At 29.0% G+C, this 24,258-nt stretch overlaps 2 protein-coding genes across 2 annotated transcripts in view; one reads left to right on the forward strand and one right to left on the reverse strand.

Annotated features, from left to right (window-relative positions):
• The window catches only part of GABA-B-R1 (gamma-aminobutyric acid type B receptor subunit 1), a 543,509-nt gene that overhangs the window by 66,372 nt on the left and 452,879 nt on the right, over nucleotides 1-24,258 (forward strand). The window lies entirely within an intron of this gene.
• On the reverse strand, nucleotides 4,030-24,117 carry LOC142224445 (uncharacterized). Its single transcript, XM_075294215.1, has 4 exons — nucleotides 24,063-24,117; nucleotides 9,486-9,743; nucleotides 9,098-9,239; nucleotides 4,030-5,680 (listed from the first exon to the last, which is right to left on the reverse strand). The coding sequence occupies exons 1-4, from the start codon at nucleotides 24,115-24,117 to the stop codon at nucleotides 4,030-4,032; spliced, it is 2,106 nt and encodes a 701-aa protein (XP_075150330.1).

Below are 24,258 nucleotides of genomic sequence, written 5' to 3' on the forward strand. Positions count from 1 at the left end.
TTCTTTAACATAATTATGTTAGTTATGTGTGGGAAGCAGAGAATACAAGAGAGATAGAGAGAGAGAGAGAGAGAATGAGGGTATATAATTACCCAGTGGTAAAAAACGTCATTACCAAATCGATTATATCCAACCGATTTAGTCGAGACAACTACTCCACGTTTCCGATAAATTTTCCGCATTACTTTTACGTTGGCGTGTCATAGGCAGTCAAGTACTTCGCAATTTCCATGACAAGGTAAATGAAAGCATAATGATAGCCCATTACAACTGCATTACCAATGCTTAAGGGCTTCGGATGACGATTATTGAATATTGTGTTTTACTCGGTAATGGGAACGATGGAGTAAACCAGTTTTACTTTCTATTTATAAAAGTAATCTAGAGCTAAGCACCCCTATTTACCACCCGATTCGCCGGTAAACTATAAAAATATGATGTATTTATAGTTTTTTCCTAAAAATATTCAAATAATATTCTAAATAACTATTTTTTTGGTTTTATATATTATAACAATTAATATATATTTGGTAATAATGTTTCAATACAATATTTAATACTAGGTAATACTGTTATAATAACTGGTATATATTTATTCATTACATTTTTTTTACCCACAAACTTTGCGGAAATGGCGACCCTTGAAGTTTTTGACCGACTTCCTAATGTCCGCTATATAATCTTTTTCTGTGTACTGTTCCGTCTTGACAGCATCTGAAATAAAAGATTTTATGTTATTAGTCAATAAATATACAAATAGAAAGTTATATAAGAAATATTACCTGAATCTGGCACATGGCTCCCTGGCTCCCCTGAATCTGGCGCTTGGAAAGGTGCTAATTGACGCAGGGAAATCGCTCTAAAATTATTTTCTTCCTTACGCTTCCTAATCGCTTTAAATTTCTGGACGAAAATCCCTCCATATTTTAATTAATTATTTTCACACTTACCTTTACACATATACACCTAAACCTCGCTTTGCGTCGTTTCGTTTTGCGTTGTTTCGAAGTTGCGTCCCTGCTGAATTAGTACTAGTTTTCACTTTGCGTCGTTAGATTTACGAAGGTGCGTTGTTATCTGTCTCCAATCTTTGCATGGTTTGCCATAGAAACTCAAAATTCACTTTGCGTCGTGTTTTTTGGAACGTATCTGCGACGTAAAGCGAGGTCTAGCTGTATATCTGGAAAGGATGTACAACTCAATATAAATTAATTGATAATCTAGAAAAGATGTAAAACTCAATAAAAATGTATTTATGCCCGAAAAAATTTTTCAGAAAACTGAAAAAAAAAAACGAACAAACAAAAACCAATGTTGCTTAGAAACGTTGCCTAGCAAATTTTTGAGTTTTTATTCTTAATTACAGACCTCTTACGCAGTAAGTGGAAGTCGTAAGCACTGGTTGTCCCACTACGAACCAACTAGATGACTATGTAATAGCTTTTATTTGTTTAAGTTTTGATGGAATTACATTCTGTTCGATTTTTCAATGCTAAGGTATAAGTAGTAGCATTGTCAACTATATATGTGTTTAAATACAACATACTTACTTAATCTTTCAAATTTCCCAAGAACATAATCGATCTTTTGGTAAGGGGTTTGAATTTTTACCACTGGGTAATGGTGTTTGAATCGCATTGGTGTGTGGAATATATAAATCGATGAAGAGTTTGCTCTCTTATATTCTATACAATATGAGTAAATATGGGGATATAATCACTGGTGAGTATATATTTTTATTCTCTGAGGTATACGAGGTTAGATTAGGCTATAGAGACAGCCTATTAATTTAGGCTTCATTGCTGTAACACAATCGACTGGACTACAAAGTCATATGGTCATAAATTCTTTTCAGCATATCTGTGTAAAGCTGCCAAAAAATTTTCAAGATAAATCGTCATTTTTTTTCCCGTAAAAATCGTCATAGTCGGCAATGTAAATAATATTAAAATAAAACATAACTTTTGGGTAAAAACAAATTCAAAAGTATTGATTTCATATAAAAACCCTTATTGTTAACATTCACAAAAAAAACAACAACAACAACAACGAAACATTATAACTTTAACAACAACAAACGCATCCAGTTTTATCACATAGTGCTTAGGGGATAATATTTTGGGTTTACAAAATATGTGCCTATAAGAATTAACATTGATTATTATTAAAATACATACCGATCGACTCAGAATCATCTCCTGAGCCGATCTAGCCCTTCGCGTCCGTCCGATCATGTATTTGTTGTTCGCAGGGTTCCGGTCTGTTTATTAATCCATTTTGCAGTAGTCCCCAGGGATGGAAAATACAATTTTTAAAAATGTACAAAAAAGGTATTTGTTGAGGGAAAAAGTACTTTTCGCTAAATTTAAATAAAAATCACATGGGAAGATTATTGTCAAGATTTCCTTTAGACTGAATTTTAAAGAAAATAAAATTTTGTTTGGCAACTCCTCAATTTTAAATATTTTTTTTTTTTAGATTTATATATTGTAATCACGGTTGCCACAGTTGTAAGTCATAAATTTTATGTACATAAATAAAAATTAATTTTCTATAAATAGAAATAAAATTTTGAGAAAATTTTCTATGGAAATAAAATTTTGACAAAATTTTCTATAGAAATAAAATTTTGACAAGATTTTCTATAGAAATAAAATTTTGACAAAATTTTATATAGACATAAAATTTTGACAAAATTTTCTATAGAAATAGAATTTTGACAAAGTTTTCCATAGAAATAAAATTTTGACAAAATTTTCTGTAGAAAAAAATTTTTTACAAAATTTTCTATAGAAATAAAAATTTTTGACAAAATTTTCTATAGAAATAAATTGTTGACAAAATTTTCTATAGAAATAAAATTTTGACAAAATTGTCTATAGAAATTAAATTTTGACAAATTTTTTTTTAGAAATAAAATTTTGACAAAATTTTCTATAAAAATAAAATGTTGACAAAATTTTCTGTATAAATAAAATGTTGACAACATTTTCTATAAAAATAATATATTTTAAAAATTGTCTGTAGAAATAAAATTTTGACAAAGTTTTCTATAAAAAAAAAATTTTGACAAAATTTTTGGCAAAATTTTCTATTGCAACAAAATTTTGACAAAATTTTCTATAAAAATAAAATTTTGACAAAATTTTCTATAGAAATAAAATGTTGACAAGATTATCTATAGAAATAAAATTTTGACAAAATTTTCTATAGAAAAATTAATTTATGACAAAATTTTCTAGAAATGAAATTTTAACAAAATTTTCTATGGAAATAAAATTTTTACAAAGTTTTCTATAGAAATAAAATTTTGACAAAGTTTTCTATAGAAATAAAATTTTGACAAGATTTTCTATAGAAATAAAATTTTGACAAAATTTTCTATAGAAATAAAATTTTTATTCTGATTATTAATTTTGTTCGGCTTGAGGTCATAGAAACAATCGATTATTGATTTGTTTTAATATTTATTTCCAATATTTCGGTTAGTGCCACTAACCATCTTCTGGGATTTTGTATCTACATAAATTACAAAAATTAAATTACTTTTAATGTTCACAAATCACAATATTATTTTAGATATAATATATTGAAAATAACGTGAGTTCGTGTGATGCTGTTCGTTCTGCAAGTCACCGTACACTAAGCTTCGTTTGTGTCGATGCTTGTTTATGATGTGTCGATAATTCATTCTCTTGTCAGGAGAGAGATCTATTATATTAAGCATCTCAAGAGTGTATCTACGCGTATGATTATTCTCTTGAGCGAGTATCTCGACGTCTGTGAAGTTGGGCTTGTGTCCTGTTGTTGCACAGTGAGCTGCAAGTGCTGTTTTTTGCTCTACTGATTTGTCTACAGCTGTAAGGTCTGATTTATGCGACGAAAGTCTTGTCTTAAGTTTGGTCATTGTAGTGCCAACATATGCCATTGGGCATATGTTGGACTTGTCTCCATTACATTTAATTTTGTACACTATATTACTCCTGTCCTCATTCTTTATTTTTGACTTTGTGTTGCTCAATAATTCCTTTACTGTTCTCCGTCCGATTTGAAAAAACGCTCTGAGAATCCTTCAACGTAAGTCATGGGTTTGTATGACTTATCCTTATTATGGTCCGGCTCTTCAATAGTCTTAGTTTTAATGTCTTCGTCAAGTGTTTTATTTTTAACGCGATTTATTAGTCTGCTTATTATTCTATTTGGAAAATCGTTTGTGGTCAATATTTGTCTTATCTTTATTTCATTCTCCTTGTGGAATTCTGCATCACTTATCCTTAAGATTCGATCTATAAAATTGATTGCTGTCATATGGATTATACTTTTATTGTGTTTTGAATTATAATTTATTAGTCGTCCAGTTGCTGTTGGTTTTTGATACCAATTCAGCCTCAAACAGTTATCATCTCTCAGTATGTTACAGTCTAAATATGGTAGCTTGTTATCCTTCTCTAACTCCATTGTAAATTGTATTTGACTGTGGAATGAGTTTAATGCGTCAAGAGTACTTTCCACGTCGGTTTTCTTTACTATCGCAAATATGTCGTCCACATATTTTGTTATAATTCGAGGTTTCGGTATCTTGCTTAAGGACACGTCTAGTAGCTCTTCCATGATGATGTCAGCAATTATTGGAGATGCTGGAGATCCCATTGGCATTCCTTTCAATTGTTCATATGTCTTATCTTCATATTTGAAGTACCTACTGTCTTTGATACAAAATAGTGCTAGTTCCTTGAAAATACCACGAGGTATTTTTGTATGATTTTTGATTAAGTCCCATTTCTTCTCAATCATTGCAATGGCTAGGTTTACCGGTATACTGGGAAACAGTGATACAACATCAAACGATATCAGGATTTCATCATCTGTTAGCCTTACATTCTTAATCTTCGTTTTAAAGTCAATCGCGTCTTTTACATTGTATTTTGAATCTTTGGTGACGTTCTTTAAGATACTAGATATATATCTGCACATCTTATACGATGGTGCATTGATCGATGAGCAAATTGGTCTCAATGGTGTTCCTTCCTTGTGTACCTTCGGAAGGCCGTAAATCCTTGGGGCTATAGCAGTTTTACTCGTCAATTTATTCTTTTCCTCGATGCTGATTAGGTTTTCTTTATATAATTTTTCCACTAATTTATTATTCTTGGTTTTAAATTTCGATGTTGGATCAATTTTTAACCGTTTGTAACTACACATGTCGTGTATTATCGCATGCATTTTGGATTTGTATTCTTTGCTGTCCATAGCAACAGTTTTTCCACCTTTATCCGCACTTAATATTAAAACATCCTTGTTGTCTTTCAAATATTTCTTCGTTTGAGCCACTGTACCTAGTATAAATTTATCTCTTTTCTTTACGTTTGTCTTGTGTAAATGGTCATCTATCAGTGTTGTGAACTTTGTTCTTGCTATTTCTTGCTCTTCTTTGTCATCTGTAGTTCTCACCAAGTCTTCTCCTTCTGCGATGACTTTCAGTAGAGGAAATTGAGCTCTCGTCAAAGGGAGCGAATACATCGGGCCTAGCGAGAGAAGCCTCTGCACATTTGTTGGTATGTGTTTGTTCGTTGTATTTACAAACCATTGCTCGTTGAACTTTATGTTGATATCTTTGTTGTGCTGTTGTAGTAGATTCTCAAATTGCTTTCTGTGTGTGGTTTTGTTTTTGTTGATTTGACTGTTGAAAAGAGAAAGTTCGCTGTCGATAAATAGTTTAGATCCTCATTGATCAAGAGGTCTCTCAATTGAGTATGTATTGATGACAAAATTTTCTATAGAAATAAAATTTTGACAAAATTTTCTATAGAAATTAAATTTTGATAAAATTTTCAATAGAAATAAAATTTTGACAAACTTTTCTATAGAAATAAAATTTTGACAAACTTTTTTATAGAAATAAATTTTTGGCAAAATTTTCTTTAGTAAAAACATTTTTACAAAATTTTCTATTGTAACAAAATTTTGACAAAATTTTTTATAAAAATAAAATTTTGACAAAATTTTCTATAGAAATAAAATTTTGACAAAATTTTCTATAGATATAAAATTTTGACAAAATTTTCTATAGAAATGAATTTTTGACAAAAATTTTCTATAGAAATGAAATTTTGACAACATTTTTTATAGAAATTAAATTTTGATTAAATTTTCCATAGTGTTAAAATTTTTACAAAATTTTCTATAGAAATAAAATTTTGACAAAATTTTCTATAAAAATAAAATTTTGACAACATTTTCTATAGAAATAATATATTGTCAAAATTTTCTATAGAAATAAAAATTTGACAAAATTTTTTATAGTAATAAAATTTTGACAAAATTTTCTATAGAAATAAAGATTTTGACAAAATTTTCTATAGAAATAAAGATTTTGACAAAATTTTCTATAGAAGTTATATATTGTCAAAATTTTCTATAGAAATAAAAATTTGACAAAATTTTCTATAGTAATAAAATTTTGACAAAACTTTCTTAAAAAATAACTTTTTGCAAAATTATATTTTTTGGTGGTTTTTGGTAAAATTTTCTCTAAATATTGGTAGATTATTTTTGCCTCAAGTTTCGACCGTGACTGTAATGGTTCGCATTATTTTAGTACACGATCTATAACTTCTTATCTAGAAAGTGTTCGAGTGGAAGCGTAATATAGAAACACATGCTTTTTTCGTCTAAAATATTCTTGAAATTCAATAAAATCTTATTTTTGACTATAGCTTTTACAAAATCGAGATTTTCTTCCCGCATAAACTTTTCTGTTTTGCCAAATTTGTAAAAGATTATTAGCAAATAAGTAAAATATTAAAAGGAACCAGTTTTGAAATATTTACTATCTACTGCATTTGCCATCCCTGGTAGTCACCCTCTGTTTTCCTTTTGGTGGTTTTGTCGTTGTAAATGAACTACTTCCATTAAAAACCTTTAAACGGGTCTAATAACGTATTTTTTTAAGGCAAAATTCGGAAAATCGACATTTTCTAGTTTTTGAGTAAAAAATCGTCAAAATTTTAATGAATCAGCAACATTGACAGGCTTGTGCCTATGCTGTTTTTCTATGGGAGAATGAGTACCAGAGAATGCAAGAGTGAGCATTCAGTTATTGGTGGTGGAATAGGGTTCGTGTGTTGAGTATATGGATCGATGGAGAGTTTGCTGTCTCATATTAAGTATAATATGTTTTTTCACTTTTGCGTATACTCTCTTGTGAGTACACTTTTTAAATCTCTGAGGTGGACCAAGAAAATATAAAGACATCGTTTGATAATGTACAATGATTTTGTTTATTTGCAGTGTGCAGTCATTCCAAACAATTGCGCAGTCAAGTTACTCAATTTCTTTTTGGAAAACGAGAAACAGTCAATTTGCATTACAAAAAAGGTGTGGATGTATAGAATTTTACAAGTTTTTCCAATATTTGGTGCTTCATCAAGAGAACACTCATTTGCAGACGAAAGAGAACCATCTACGGTGTGCAGACAAACTACAGCTCTGTGAATTCACTTAGGATGTCTATACCTTCCTTGGTCTATATCTCTAATTGTACTTTCACATTTTTCATCTTTTTTGTATGGCCATCTTCTACGAGAGGACTTCTAATATCCTAATCTTTACTAGCGACATACATTATAAATATTTCTAAGCTTAATATTCTCACACTACATGGATGAAACTAAGGACATTAATAAATCCAGCACCATGTAAAATTGTCTTGATTAAGAAAAAAGTGTTTTCTTTTTTGGGCCACTTTAGTTGGTAGATCTTTGTGGCCCCTGTTAATGCTGGCTGTTTGCCTAAAAATTATGACCAAATATTTGATAGTGACACAATAAAGTGTCACAAAATGTCTTCCTTTTTCGGTTAATAGTCGAAAAGGAAGAGCGACAGACAGACAACTACAAAGAAAACGTCAACAAATAGCACAGAAAAATGGTTAAAATTTTGGTCTCCTTTTCTGGGAAATTTGACAGACCGACAGACAGTGGAAAATTTAAATAATTTGTATTTTAGCTGACATCTTTTAGCCTGACAACACCCCACTCATTTGTCATGGTTACCATGCTGTGGTGGCGGGCCATCTTGCATTGCTATTTTGACAACTCTAATAGGAAAATATTGTTTTTTTTTTTTTTCAAATTGCCCTTCTCACAAAAACCAAAAAAAACAACGACAACAGCAAATGATTGTATTCTCTCGGAATATACGTGGTCTTGCTATATGTTAAGCGTATGGAAATGATGAAATATTTTTTAAGCTAAGGGTAGAGTAGATGTGTGATGTTTACAGCTATGAATGTGCGTGTATCTCTCTCTCACCGTCTCACTTCCTTGTTAATGTTTATATGCTTATGATATGCATTAGACTCTATGTATCTCACCTAAATAAGAGGAGGCATTGTTTTGGTGAGCATGAATTATATGGGCGATCAGAGAATCTATAGAAGATATCAATCAAATCATTAATCAACAGAAAGATTTCCATTTTTTTGCCAAGGGAGAAATGGTAATCCATCACATGGCTAACATATTAACTTTTTTAAGCAAATTTTCAAGTTTAAAAAAATTTCATAATTTTAAAAATATCACATTCAATACCTGTTTATATTTCCAACTGAGCCAAAAAAGAGAAATAGTCATCCATTTCGCCTTTATTGAATTCTTTTGTAAGTTTTTAATCTTTAATTGATTTTCCGTATATAGATTAAAAAAAAAATGCTTTTGATATCCTCATATAAAACCACCAAAATGACACTTTTACTTGTTTTGAAACCATTTGTGTATAATTCCATTTTTTTTTGTAGTTGTTCAGATGTGAAAATATGATATTAAAGCGCTTATTCCAATCATGGGTAAACTGCATTCAAAGTGTATCACTTTTGTAATGGCTTTCGATTTTATTTTTTCAGTAATGACACGTTTGTTGCTATCCCTTTGATAGGATTTTTAGTTTTTTATTTCATCCACAATCTCTTCGGCTTCATTTCACATGCTGACTTGGGACTTTGACACAGGTTTGCCTTGCAGCAGCATCATCATGTTAACCCCATTATGTGTGTTAAATGTCACAAATTCATGACAGTTTTATCCTGCAACAAACTTACATGGAATCTATAAACTCACACCCACACATACTCAACCATAAACCTCTATATATGAACACCCTCCTTGCTGCAATGCACTGTAATGTATACTCGTTTTTATCGTCTACTCTATAACCAAACACATTGTCGGATGTGAACCTCTCTACATGAGTAAACATTAAGACGCACCAAATGAGATTAAGTTTGGAGAACATTAAGTCTTGATGCTTTACTGTGGTTGTGATGTTTGGGTTTGCTCTATATGTCTGAGAGCAAAAATGTGTGTGAGTGTGAATGGTGAGTGGATGGGGCTACACTTACAACACTTAAAAAGTCATTCATCTTGAGCAGAGGCCAAAGCTTGCATGTATGTGTTTGTATTCAAAGCTAACGTTGTCGTAATACGAACCAACTATACCAGCACTACACCCCCAAACCAACGATGACTGCCACAAATCAACCAACACGACACAAAAACCGAGAGCATTTGTAATGACAAGAAAGAGATGTTCACATTCACAACCCAACCCAACCCAACCCAACCCAACCGAAATCATACTGAGATTCAAGCTGAGCCAAAAACCCACATGCCCTGATACAGGGCGTGTAATAGTTTGGGCGTGAGTGTGTATGTGTCTTTCAGAGAGAGGTGTTAAATTATAAAGGCCTTTAATTAACATGAAATGTAGGCTAGGAAGAATTTCTTTGAAAAAATATAAGTTTTGAAGTAATTTTGGTTTATTGCTGAGATCATTTTGATGATTAAATCAAATAAATAAATCACTTTTGCCGATTAAGCTATGTCCGTCTATACATACCTATCAAACAATTATCTTGTCCTTAAAAAATTTTGTTTAAATTTCTTTGCTATAGGAAATTTTCTCAAAATTCTCTGCTTTAAGAAATTTTGTCAAAATTTCTTTTTTTATAGGAAATTTTGTCAAACTTTCTTTGTTATAGAAAATTTTATCAAAATTTCATTTCTAAAAGAAATTTTGTGAAAATTTCATTTTTAAAAGAAATCTTGTCAATTTTTTTTTTGTTATATGAAGTTTTGTAAATATTTCTTTGTTATCGGATTTTTTTTTTATTTTTTTTTCTTTATTAAATTTTTGTCATAATTTCTTTTCTATAGGAAATTTTGTCGAAAATTCTTTGCTGTAGCAAATTTTATAAAACTTTCTGTGCCAAAGCAAATTTTGTCAAAATTTCTTTGTTATATGAAATTTACTCAAAATTTTATTACTATAAGAAATTTTCTTAAATTTTTATTACAATAACAAATTTTGTAAAAAGTCCTTTTTTTATAGGAAATTTTGTTAACATTTCTTTGTTATAGGAAATTTTATTAAAAATTTTTTTTGCTATAGCAAAATTTGTCAAAATTTCTGTGCTACAGGAAATTTTGTCAACGTTTCTGTGCTATAGGAAATTTTCGCAAAATTTCTTTCATTTTGTCAAAATTTCTGTTCTATAAGAAATTTTGTCAAAATTTCTGTAAAAAAAATTCTATAAAAAATTTTGCTAAAATTTATTTGCTATAGAAAATTTTCTCAAAATTTATTTTCTATAGGAAATTTTCTCAAAATTTCGTTGTTATAGAGAATTTTGTAAAATTTCATTTCTAACTGAAATTTTGTCAAAATTTCTGTGCAATAAAAAATTTTGCTAAAATTTCTTTGCTATGGGAAATTTTGTCAAAATTTCTTTGTTAGTAGAAATTTTGTCAAAATTTCATTTCTAAAAGAAATTTTGTCAACATATCTGTCAAAATTTCTTTGCTGTAGGGAATTTTGGCAAAATATAATTTCTAAAGGAAATTTTGTCAAAATCTCTTTGCGATAGAAAATTTTGCAAAAATTTTCGTGCATTAGCAAATTTTGCAAAAATTTCTGTGCTATAGGAAATTTTGCAAAAATTTCTGTTCTATAGGAAATTTATTCAAAATTTCTTTCCTATAGGTAATTTTGTCAAAATTGCATTTCTAAAAGAAATTTTGTCAAAATTTCTTTGGTATATGAAATTTTGTCCAGATTTTTGGTATAGGAAATTTTGTGAAAATATTTTTGTTACAGGAAATTTTGTCAAAATTTCTTTGCGATAGAAAATTTTGCCTTAATTTTCGTGCCTTAGTAAATTTTGCAAAAATTTCTGTGCTATAGGAAATTTAGTCAAAATTTCTTTCCTATAGGAAATTTTGTCAAAATTGCATTTATAAAAGAAATTTTGTCAAAATTTCTTTGGTATATGAAATTTTGTCCAGATTTTTGGTATAGGAAATTTTGTGAAAATATTTTTGTTATAGGAAATTTTGTCAAAATTTCATTCATTTTGTCAAAGTTTCTGTTCTATAAGAAGTTTTGCCAAAATTTCTGTAAAAAAAATTCTATAAAAAATTTTGCTAAGATTTATTTTCTCAAAATTTATGTTCTATAGGAAATTTTGTTGTTATAGGGAATTTTGTAAAATTTCATTTCTAACTGAAATTTTGCCAAAAATTTCTGTGCAATAAAAAATTTTGCTAAAATTTCTTTGTTAGTAGAAATTTTGTCAAAATATCTGTGCCAAAATAAATTTTGTCAAAATTTCATTACTATAGAAAATTTTATCATTTTTTTTGTCATAAGAAATTTTGTGAACATTTCTTTGTTATCAGAAATATTGCTAAAATTTCTTTGCTTTAGTAAAATTTTGTCAAAATTTCTACGCCAAATTTTTTTCTTATAGGAAATTTTGCTAAAATTTTTTGCTATGGGAAATTTTGTCAAAATTTCTTTGTTATGGGAAATTTTATCAAAATTTCGTTGTTGTAGGAAATTTAGTTAATATTTCGCTTTTATAGGGAATTTTGAGAAATTTTCAATTAATTTTGTCAAAATTCCGTTGGTATAGGGGAATTTTCGCAAAATTTCATTTCTAAAGGAAATTTGGTCAAAATATCTGTGCAATAAAAAAAATTTAGCTAAAATTTCATTTCTAAAGGAAATTTTATTACAATTTCTATGCTAAAAGAAATTTTGTTAAAATTTCTTTGCTATAGGAAATTTTGGTAAAATTTCTTTGCTATAGGAAATTTTGGTAAAATTTGTTTGCTATTGCAAATTATTAAAAATTTTGTAAAAATTTCGTTTCTATAGGGAATTTTGTCAAAATTTCGTTGCTGTAGGAAATTTTGTCAAAATTTCTTAGCTATAGGATTTTTTTCAAAATATCGTTATTACAGGGAATTTTGAAAAATTTAATTTCTAAAGACAAATTTTGTCAAAATTTCTTTGTCAAAGGAATTTTGCAAAATTTCATTTCTTAATGAAATTTTGTCAAATTTTCATTTCTAAATGAAATTTTGCTAAAATTTCTTTGCTATAGAAAATTTTGTAAAAATTTCTTGCTTATAGGAAATTTTGTAAAAATTTCTTGCTTATAGGAAATTTTGTCAAAATTTCTTTGTTATGGGAAATTTTATCAAAATTTCGTTGTTGTAGGAAATTTAGTTAATATTTCGCTTTTATAGGGAATTTTGAGAAATTTTCAATTAATTTTGTCAAAATTCCGTTGGTATAGGGGAATTTTCGCAAAATTTCATTTCTAAAGGAAATTTGGTCAAAATATCTGTGCAATAAAAAAAAAATTAGCTAAAATTTCATTTCTAAAGGAAATTTTATTACAATTTCTATGCTAAAAGAAATTTTGTTAAAATTTCTTTGCTATAGGAAATTTTGGTAAAATTTCTTTGCTATAGGAAATTTTGGTAAAATTTGTTTGCTATTGCAAATTATTAAAAATTTTGTAAAAATTTCGTTTCTATAGGGAATTTTGTCAAAATTTCGTTGCTGTAGGAAATTTTGTCAAAATTTCTTAGCTATAGGATTTTTTTCAAAATATCGTTATTACAGGGAATTTTGAAAAAATTAATTTCTAAAGACAAATTTTGTCAAAATTTCTTTGTCAAAGGAATTTTGCAAAATTTCATTACTTAATGAAATTTTGTCAAATTTTCATTTCTAAATGAAATTTTGCTAAAATTTCTTTGCTATAGAAAATTTTGTAAAAATTTCTTGCTTATAGGAAATTTTGTAAAAATTTCTTGCTTATAGGAAATTTTGTCAAAATTTCTTTGTTATGGGAAATTTTATCAAAATTTCGTTGTTGTAGGAAATTTAGTTAATATTTCGCTTTTATAGGGAATTTTGAGAAATTTTCAATTAATTTGGTCAAAATTCCGTTGGTATAGGGGAATTTTCGCAAAATTTCATTTCTAAAGGAAATTTGGTCAAAATATCTGTGCAATAAAAAAAATTTAGCTAAAATTTCATTTCTAAAGGAAATTTTATTACAATTTCTATGCTAAAAGAAATTTTATTACAATTTCTATGCTAAAAGAAATTTTGTTAAAATTTCTTTGCTATAGGAAATTTTGTTAAAATTTCTTTGCTATAGGAAATTTTGGTAAAATTTCTTTGCTATAGGAAATTTTGGTAAAATTTGTTTGCTATTGCAAATTATTAAAAATTTTGTAAAAATTTCGTTTCTATAGGGAATTTTGTCAAAATTTCGTTGCTGTAGGAAATTTTGTCAAAATTTCTTAGCTATAGGATTTTTTTCAAAATATCGTTATTACAGGGAATTTTGAAAAATTTAATTTCTAAAGACAAATTTTGTCAAAATTTCTTTGTTATAAGGAATTTTGCAAAATTTAATTTTTAAATGAAATTTTGTCAAAATTTCTTGTTTATAGGAAATTTTTTCAATATTTCTTTGCTATAGGAAATTTTGTCAACATTTCTTTGTTATAGGAAATTTTGCTAAACTTTCTTTGCTATAGGCAATTTTGTCAAAACTACTGTGCTATAGAAAATTTTGGCAAAATATAATTTCTAAAGGAAATTTTGTCAAAATTTCTTTGCGATAGAAAATTTTGCCAAAATTTTCGTGCAAAAATTTCTGTGCTATAGGAAATTTAGTCAAAATTTCTTTCCTATAGGAAATTTTATCAAAATTGCATTTCTAAAAGAAATTTTGTCAAAATTTCGTTGGTATTTGAAACTTTGTCTAGATTTTTGGTATAGGAAATTTTGTGAAATAATTTTTGTTGTAGGAAATTTTGTCAAAATTTCTTTGCTATAGGAAAATTTGGCGAAATATAATATCTAAAGGATATTTTGTCAAAATTTCTTTGCGATAGAAAATTTTGCCAAAATTTTCGTGCATTAGCAAATTTTGCAAAAATTTCTTTGCTATAGGAAATTTAGTCAAAATTTCTTTCCTATAGGAAATTTTGTCAAAATTGCATTTCTAAAAGAAATTTTGTCAAAATTGCATTTCTAAAAGAAATTTTGTCAAAATTTCGTTGCTATAAGAAATTTTGTCCGGATTTTTGGTATAGGAAATTTTGTGAAAATATTTTTGTTATAGGAAATTTTGTCAAAGATTCTTTGCCATAGGAAACTTTGTCAATATTTCTTTGTTAGAGGAATTTTCTCAAAATTTCTTTGCTATGATAAATTTTGTAAAAATTTGTTTGCTATACAATATTTGATCAAAAATTGTCAAAAATTCTTTAGGGGCCCTGTATATAGTTTTCGTTATATTAGTATCTAATCGAATGTATTTCGTCATGTATGTTTGGATTCACCTGACATCAAAGTTTAGCCAACAAACAAAAACCCTTCATTTCCCTTACTTTTGTCCCATATCATAAATTTTGTTTCATTTCATTCTTTTGCCATAATTTCGAAGCCTTAGATTTTGAACAAATTTGCCTTTATCTTTTGTCACATGTTGGTTGAAGTACCCTTCTTGAGCCCCACCTAACATAAAAAAGTATTATTTTGATATAAAGTTAAGCAATAAATTATCTTGAGGAACATGACAAATTTTTGAGCCTTACGAGAAGCCATGGAGGGGAAAAAGAGAATGAAAAGGAAGGATTTGGTCTATTGCAGGACTAAGTTACTTAAAAAGATTTTGTGTTCTTGAAGGGGGTTCTAGAAAACTTTTGTGGTACCACATAGGCTTGAAAGGGGATTCAAGAAAATCCATTGAACATTTTACACGAGAAAGTTTGGCCACATACAAAAAAAATAAAGCCACAAGATAAAAATCATAAAAAATAATAAGAAGAAATTTTTTTCTTAAATGAAATAATATTTGTGTCTGGAATGTGTGATAGGTGTTGGTATTATGGCTCGTGGTGAGATGTAAGAATATTTTTGTTATATTGAAATTTTATTTTTTTTAATTTTCTGCTTAAACATCCTTTTTTATTAAAAAAAAATAGTTTTTTTCAGTTTGTTTTTTAATAATTATAGCTTGAGCTTTATGATCTGATGTATTCAATTCTGTATTAGGAACCTCATGGAGAAATTAATTCAAATTTTCTAATCTTGTAATTTGATAATTCACAGTTTCGATATTTTTGCTATCATTTATTTCCCATTTATCAATTTTTGATGACTTAAATTTATCCAAATATACTATCTACATTTTTTTTCTTTGCAGGTAAGTTTAAATCCCAAAGCCATTTTCCAAGCTGGTAAGGTACTATTTTAGACAAACTATAGTGTCGTTAACTACTTTATGATCAAGATATTCTATCTTTGATTTGTATGAAAATGTGACTAACGTTAGTGATGATTAACTTCATTGGAATGCAAAATTGTTACAAACGAATTTCTAGACAAAGCCAGTCGTCTGTAGAGCTGATAGCCGTACACGATATAAAATACGCCATCATTGAAACATTTAAATACTGTCTCAGCCCTCTCGAGGACCGGTCATTGAATGTTATTTACCCAAATTTTGAATTTGGAAAAGTCGAGTTTTGGAAGGTTTAAAAATATTGCAAACTTGATTTTCAAGTTTTTTAAAATTTTGCAAAGCGGAATTTTTGATTTTTTTTTTTAATTTCAAAAAAATGTCGACTTCTGAGCTATAGGAAATTTTGTAAAAATTTCTGTGCTATAGGAAATTTTGTCAAATTTTTTTGCTATAGGAAGTTTTGTCAAATTTTTTTTGCTATAGGAAAATTTTCCACAAATTTCGTTAATTTTGCAATATTTCATTTCTAAAGGAAATTTTATTAAAATTTCTTTGCTATCGGAAATTTTGGCAAAATTTCACTTATAAATTAAATTATGTCAAAATTTCTGTGCCATAGTAAATTTTGCTAAAATTTCTTTGCTATAAAAGATTTTGTCAATGTTTTTTTAATATAGGAAATTTTGCCAATGTTTCTGTGCTATGGGAAATTTTTTAAAATTTTCTATAGGAAATTTTCTCAAAATGTCTTGGGTGAGGACATTTTGTCAATTTTTTTTTTTTTTTGCTGTAGGAAACTTAGTCAAAATTTCTTTGCTATCGGAAATTTTCTCAAACTTTCTCTGCTATAGAAAAATTTTCCCTAATTTCTTTATACGAAATTTTTGCAATATTTCATTTCTAAAGGACATTTTATTAAAATTACTTGGTTATAGTGAATTTTGGCAAAATTTCATTTATACAAGAAATTATGTCAAAATTTCTGTGCTATCGGCAATTTTTCTAAAATTTCTTTGCTATAAAAGATTTTGTCAATTTTTATTTAATATAGGAAATTTTGCCAATGTTTCTGTGCTATGGGATTTTTTTTTAAATTGTCTATAGGAAAGTTTTTCAAAATGTCTTGGGTGAGGAAATTTTGTAAAAATTTCCTATAACAAATTTTGTCAAAATTTCGTTGTTATAGGAAATTTTTTCAAAATTTCTGTTCTATAGGAAAATTTCCAAAATTTCTGTGCGTAGGGATTTTGGCAATATTTTTTTCCAAAAGAAAAATTTGTCAAAATTTCTCTGCTATAGAAAATATTGTCAAAATTTCTTTGCTATAAGAAATTTTCCCAAAATTTCTTTGATACCGGAAAATTTCCCAACATTTCTTTGCTATAGGAAATTTCGTCAAAATTTCTTCGCTATAGGAAATTTTCCCAAAATTTCTGTGCTTTAGGGATTTTGGCAATATTTCATTTCTAAAAAAAATTTTGTGAAAATTTCTTGTTTATAGGGAATTTTGGCATAATTTCATTTCTTACGCAAATTATATCAACTAGAGGTCTGCATCGAATAACTTTTTACTACATGTATGCAATTCGCTGTCGAATATAGTACATACACTGTCTTTCTCTCAGAGCGCAAGTAGTGAAGTGAAGAGAACACTTGCTTGTCAAATACCACCAAGTACTTATCCGAAACAATATGTGTTCCGAAAAAAGGAACAATAAAAATGTAAGTACTTAAGAAAAATACAACATGGATTCTCTTCACTTCACGTGGTACCAAAAGTATTTCTCAGTTATGTGCGAAGCAAAACTTTCCAATATTATGAATCATAGATATGCATGTATATCACATATTTCATATATTTATGTATGTCACACACTTACCTTAACGATTGCCGTTCTTTATAACAAACCAAAACATATATTATGGAGAGTAACTGTTCTTTTGTATTTCTGAAACTGCACGTGGTACATGGAGTACTCTATGAAGTTTTGTTCTCGCAACATACTTGACGTGATCACTCTGAGTACACTTCAATAAGAGAGAAAGAGGAATATGTGTTTGTTGGTAGTGAAGACATCAGAGTAGCAACAAGAAGTTACTCGTGGCTTTTGGTGTTCAGTAAAATGTGTACCAATAGTTTTGCGACTCTCTCAAACAGATGTACTCATGTAGCAAGTACACGTGTACTCTGCATTTACAAATGGAATTGTCCAATCCTCTAATATCAACATTTCTCTGCTATAGGTAATTGTGCTAAAATTTCTTTGCTATAGAAAATTTTCTCAAATTTTCTATAGGAATTTTTTTCAAAATTTCTTAAATTATTTAATGGAAATTTTTGAAAATATCTTTACTGTAGGAAATTTTGTCAAAATGTGTTTGCTATAGGAAATTTTGTCAAAATTTCTTCGCTATCGAATTTTGGCAATATTTCATTTCTAAACGAATTTTTTTTTTAAATATCTGTGATATAAGAAATTTTGTCAAAATTTCATTGCTAAAGAAAATTTTTTTTTCAAAATTTCTTGTTTATAGGGTATTTTGGCCAACTTTCATTTCTAAAACAAATTTTGTCAAAATTTCGTTGTTATAGGAAATTTTGTCAAAGTTTCTGTACTATAGGAAATTTTCCCAAAATTTCTATACTATAGGAAATATTGTCAAAGTTTCATTGCTATAGAAAATTTTCCCAACATTTCTTTGCTATAGGAAATTTTGTCAAAATTTCCTCGCTTTAGGAAATTTTACCAAAATTGCGGTACTAAAGGCAATATTGGCTATATTTCATTTCTAAAGAAAATTTTGTCAAAATTTCTTGTTTATGGGGAATTTTGGCAAACTTTCATTTCTAAAGCAAATTATGTCAAAATTCCTCTGCTGTAGAAAATTTTGTGAAAATTTCTTTGCTAACGGAAATTTTGCCAAAATTTCTTAGCTATAGATAATTTTGCCAAAATTGTTGTGCTATAGGAAATTTTGGCAATATATTATGTCTAAAGGAAATTTTGGCAAAATTAAATTTGTAAAGGAAATTATGTCAAAATTTCTTTGATTTAGCAAATTTTGTTGAATTTCCTGTGCTATAGAAAATTTTCTCAAATTTTTTTTTTTCAAAATTTCTTTGCCAGAGGAAATTTAGTATTTTTTTTTGGTTGCTTTAATTTATAAAATAAATTATGTCAAAATTTCTGTGCTATAGAAAATTTTTCAAATATTTCTTTTCTATACGAAATTGGTCAGAATTTGTTGGTTATTGGAAATTTTGCCAAAATTTCTTGATTAAAGGAAATTTTGTAAAAATTTCGTTTTTTACTACAGAAAATTTTCTCAAAATTTCTTCCCTATGGGAAATTTTTCCACAATGTCTGTGCTTTAGGGAATTTTGGCAATATTTCATTTCTAAAGGAAATTTTTTTACAATTTCGTGGTTATAGGAATTTTGGAAAAAATTCTTTAGTATAGGGAATTTTGGCAATATTTCAATTCTAAAGGAAATTTTGTTAACATTGCGTGCTTATAGAGAATTTTTTGGCAAAATTTCATTTATAAAGGAAATTATGTCAAAATTTCTGTACTATAGCGAATTTTACTAAAATTTCCTCGCTATAGGAAATTTTCGCAAAATTTCATTTCTAAAGAAAATTATGTCAAAATTTCTGTACTATAGGAAATTTTCTCTAAATTTCCATACTATAGGAAATATTGTCAAAATATCTTTGCTTTAGGAAATTTTCACAAAATTCCTTTGCTGTTGGAAATTTTGTCAAAATTTCCTCGCTTTAGGAAATTTTACCAACATTTCGGTGCTAAAGGCAATTTTGGCTATATTTATTTTCTAAAGAAAATTTTGCCAAAATTTCTTGTTTATGGGGAATTTTGGCAAAATTTCATTTCTAAAGCGAATTTTGTCAAAATTCCTCTGCTGTAGAAAATTTTGTCAAAATTTCTTTGCGATAGAAAATTTTGCCAAAAATTTCAGTGCTATAGGACATTTTGGCAGTATTTCTGTGCTATAGGAAATTTTCACAAAATGTCTTCCCTGTGGGAAATTTTCCCAAAATGTCTGTGCTTTAGGGAATTTTGACAATATTTTATTTCTAAAGGAAATTTTGTTAGAATTTCTGTGCTAAAGGCAATTTTGCAATATTGCATTTCTAAAGACAATTTTGTCAAAATTTCTTGTTTATAGGGAATTTTGGCCAAATTTCATTTCTAAAGCAAAATATGTAAAAATTTCTCTGCTATAGGAAATTGTGCTAAAATTTCTTTGCTATAGGAAATTTTGTCAAAATTTCTTAAATTATCTATAGGGAATTTTGTCAAAATTTCTGTACTGCAGAAAATTTTGTCAAAATGTCTTTGCTATAGGAAATTTTCTCAAAATGTCTTCCCTATGGGAAATTTTCCTAAAATATATGTGCTATAGGGAATTTTGGCAATATTTCATTTCTAAAGGATTCTTTTTTTTAAATTTCGTGGTAATAGGGAATTTTGGAAAAAAATCTTTGTTGTAGGGAATTTTGGCAATATTTCAATTCTAAAGGAATTTTTATACCCTCCACCATAGGATGGGGGTATATTAACTTTGTCATTCCGTTTGTAATACATCGAAATATTGCTCTAAGACCCCATAAAGTAAGTAAAGGTCGTGGTGAAATTCTGAGTCGATCTGAGCATGTCCGTACGTCCGTCTGTTGAAATCACGCTAACTTCCGAACGAAACAAGCTATCGACTTGAAACTTGGCACAAGTAGTTGTTATTGATGTAGGTCGGATGGTATTGCAAATGGGCCATATCGGTCCACTTTTACGTATAGCCCCCATATAAACGGACCCCCAAATTTGGTTTGCGATTGCTCTAAGAGAAGCAAATTTCACCCGATCAGGCTGAAATTTGGTACATGGTGTCAGTATATGGTCTCTAACATTCATGCAAAAATTGGTCCATATCGGTCCACTTTTACGTATAGCCCCCATATAAACGGACCCCCAAATTTGGCTTGCGATTGCTCTAAGAGAAGCAAATTTCATCCTATCCGGCTGAAATTTGGTACATGGTGTTAGTATATAGTCTCTAACAACCATGCAAAAATTGGTCCATATCGGTCCACTTTTACGTTTAGCCCCCATATAAACGGACCCCCAAATTTGGCTTGCGATTGCTCTAAGAGAAGCAAATTTCATCCGATCCGGCTGAAATTTGGTACATGGTGTTAGTATATTGTCTCTAACAACCATGCAAAAAATAGTTCACATCGGTCCATAATTATATATAGCCCCCCCCCATATAAACCGATCCCCAGATTTGGCTTGCGCAACCTCAAAGAGAAGCAAATTTCATCCTATCAGGCTGAAATTTGGTACATGGTATTAGTGTATGGTCTCTAACAACCATGCAAAAAATAGTTCACATCGGTCCATAATTATATATAGCCCCCCATATAAACCGATCCCCAGATTTGGCTTGCGCAACCTCAAAGAGAAGCAAATTTCATCCTATCAGGCTGAAATTTGGTACATGGTATTAGTGTATGGTCTCTAACAACCATGCAAAAATTGGTCCATATCGGTCTATAATTATATATAGCCCCCATATAAACCGATCCCCAGATTTGAACTCCGGAGCCTTTTAAAGGAGCAAAATTCATCCGATCCGGTTGAAATTTCGTACGTGGTGTTAGAATATGGTCTCTAACATCACCATGCAAAAATTGGTCCATATCGGTCCATAATTATATATAGCCCCCATATAAACCGATTCCCAGATTTGGTTTGCGGATCCTCTAAGAGAAGCAAATTTCATCCGATCCGGCTGAAATTTGGTACATGGTATTAGTATATAGTCTCTAAGAACCATTCAGAAATTGGTCCATATCAGTCCATAATTATATATAGCCCCTATATAAACCGATCCCCAGATTTGAACTCCGGAGCCACTTAGACGAGCAAAATTCATCCGATCCGGTTGAAATTTGCAACGTGGTGTTAATATATGGCCGCTAATAACCATACCAAAATTGGTCCATATCGGTCTATAGTTATATATAGCCGATCCCCAATCACACAAAAATTGGTCCATATCGGTTCATAATCATGCTTGCCACTCGAGCAAAAATAATCTAGCAAAATTTTATTTCTATAGAAAATTTTGTTCAAAATTTTATTTCTATAGAAAATTTTATTCCTATAGAAATTTTTGTCAAATTTTATTTCTATAGAAAATTTTGGCAAAATTTTATTTCTGTAGAAAATGTTGTCAACATTTTAATTCTATAGAGAATGTTGTAAAAATTTTATTTCTATAGAAAATTTTGTCAAAATGTTATTTCTGTAGAAAATTTTGTTAAAATCGTATTTCTATAGAAAATTTTGTCCAAATTTTACTTCTATAGAAAATGTTGTCAAAATGTTATTTTGTCGAAATTTTATTTATTTATTTATTTATTTCATAAAGAGTCAAGTCGCTAGACCATGTATGACCCAAAAACTACACAATTCTTTGAATAATTGACTTAATTTATAACATTAATTAGAATAAAAAATATAATAAAAAGAATCACCGGCTACTACTCTGTCTAGAGAAAATTTTGTCAAACTTAATTATATACGTATTTAATCGTCCAATTTAAGTTTAATATATACCACGTATGGACTGCGTGGTATATATTACGGTATTAAGAAGTTTTAAGATACCTTGTCATCGGCAAAAGTTACCGCAACCCAAGTAATTCGATTGTGGATGACGGTCTTCAGTAGAAGTTTCTACGCAATCCATGGTGGAGGGAACATAAGCTTCGGCCTGGCCGAACTTACGGCCGTATATACTTGTTTTAACATTGCATGGTTATGGGGAATTTTTTGGCAAAATTTCATTTATAAAGGAAATTATGTCAACATTTCTGTACTATAGCGAATTTTAGTAAAATTTCCTCGCTATAGGAAATTTTCGCAAAATTTCATTTCTAAAGGAAATTATGTCAAAATTTCTGTGCTATAGGGAATTTTGCTAAAATTTCTATGAAATAGGAAATTTCGTCAAAACGTTAGTGCTATAGGAAATTTTCTTAAAATTCCTTTGCTGTTGGAAATTGCGTTAAAATATCTTTACTATAGAAAATTTTGTCTAAATTTCTTTGCTGGAAGAAATTTCCTCAAAATTTCTTTGCTATAGAAAACTTTGCCAAAATTTCTTTGCTAGTGGAAATTTCCTCAAAATTTCTGTGCTATAGGACATTTTTCACAAACTTCATTTCTGAAGGAAATTTTGTTAAAGTTTCTGTGCCATAGGTAATTTTTCTCAAAATTTTGTTGAAAATTTCAATTTGTCGGTTTTCCAAGAAGTTGATGTACATGCTTGAGAAACTCAATTTGGAGGGTAAAAAAAAAAAATTCCTCAAAATTTCTTTGCTATAGAAAACTTTGCCAAAATTTCTTTGCTAGTGGAATTTTCCTCAAAATTTCTGTGCCATAGGAAATTTTTCTCAAAATTTTGTTGGAAAATTCGATTTGTCGGTTTTCTAAGAATTTAATCTATATGCTTGAGAAACCCATTTTGGAGGGTAAAAACTGCACTTTCCAGAAGGTCATTAGGTCAAATAGGAAAACTAGTTTACATAGGCGCTATACTTAAAAATGCTCCATTTGAAATCCTCCAAGAACATTTTGCAATAAAACTTTATTCTGTAAAATTTCACTACGATTTATTTTTTAAATTATGTTTTTATTGTAATCAATGTCTCCTTCTCTCTATCTCGTCTCTCTCTCTCGCGCGCTCCATACGCTGAATATGTGTGAGCCAGTGCGAGTGACATTTACAATGATGCACATAAAGTAGACCTTTAAGAGCAAAGTATTTCGGTCTTGGGTTTAGACATTGTCAGCATTTCTATGGGGTGTTTGTTGTTTTGTTTTTTGCTTTCTTTAGAAAATAAATTTCTCCAGTTACTCGACCTACATACCACAAAGAAGATCCAACGAAGTGTATGTGTATCAATGTGTGTGTGTGGGTGGGTGAGAGGGAGAGAAAAGATAGATAATTTATGTTGTTGACTTTAATGTGTGTGCATAGTGAGAGGAAACATTTTTGCGCTTAGGCATACAAATACATGCACATTTAAATGCAGGCATGTAATGCACAGTGGGATGTTGTTGGGACTTCGTTACTCAAAAAACGTTTCTTTTTTTTTTCTAAATAATTATGGTACTAATACCTCGATGTATGAAGAAATATACATATATAGGATTGTTCTAAACCGATTTGGTAGTCTCAAAATTTAATCTGGCTTCCATCCTACTGTAGAAGCTATGCGATTGGATAAAAAATTATTATATTAATTTTTATGCTATTAATTGTGTTACGAGAACCCATTTGATTAATAAACAAAAATAAGATTTTATTTTTTTTTCTGTTTAAAACCTTAGAATCATTATTTTGTAATTTTAACCCCACTATCCATAGAACCGACATTTGTAAAATTGCCAGAATAGTGTTCACTTTGTGACATAGTTAAGCATAAACTTTCCAATAAACACCATAAGTGTCATTCTCTACAAAAGTTCATAAATTTCTTCCTGCCATATGGACCAAACACCAAATTGGGTTGATTGAACAAACTTTCTCCTTTTTGCAGAGATAGTTTCACACA

This window comes from Haematobia irritans, chromosome 2 (genome assembly GCF_050003625.1).
Source record: "Haematobia irritans isolate KBUSLIRL chromosome 2, ASM5000362v1, whole genome shotgun sequence".
NCBI classification, from domain to species: Eukaryota; Metazoa; Arthropoda; class Insecta; order Diptera; family Muscidae; genus Haematobia; species Haematobia irritans.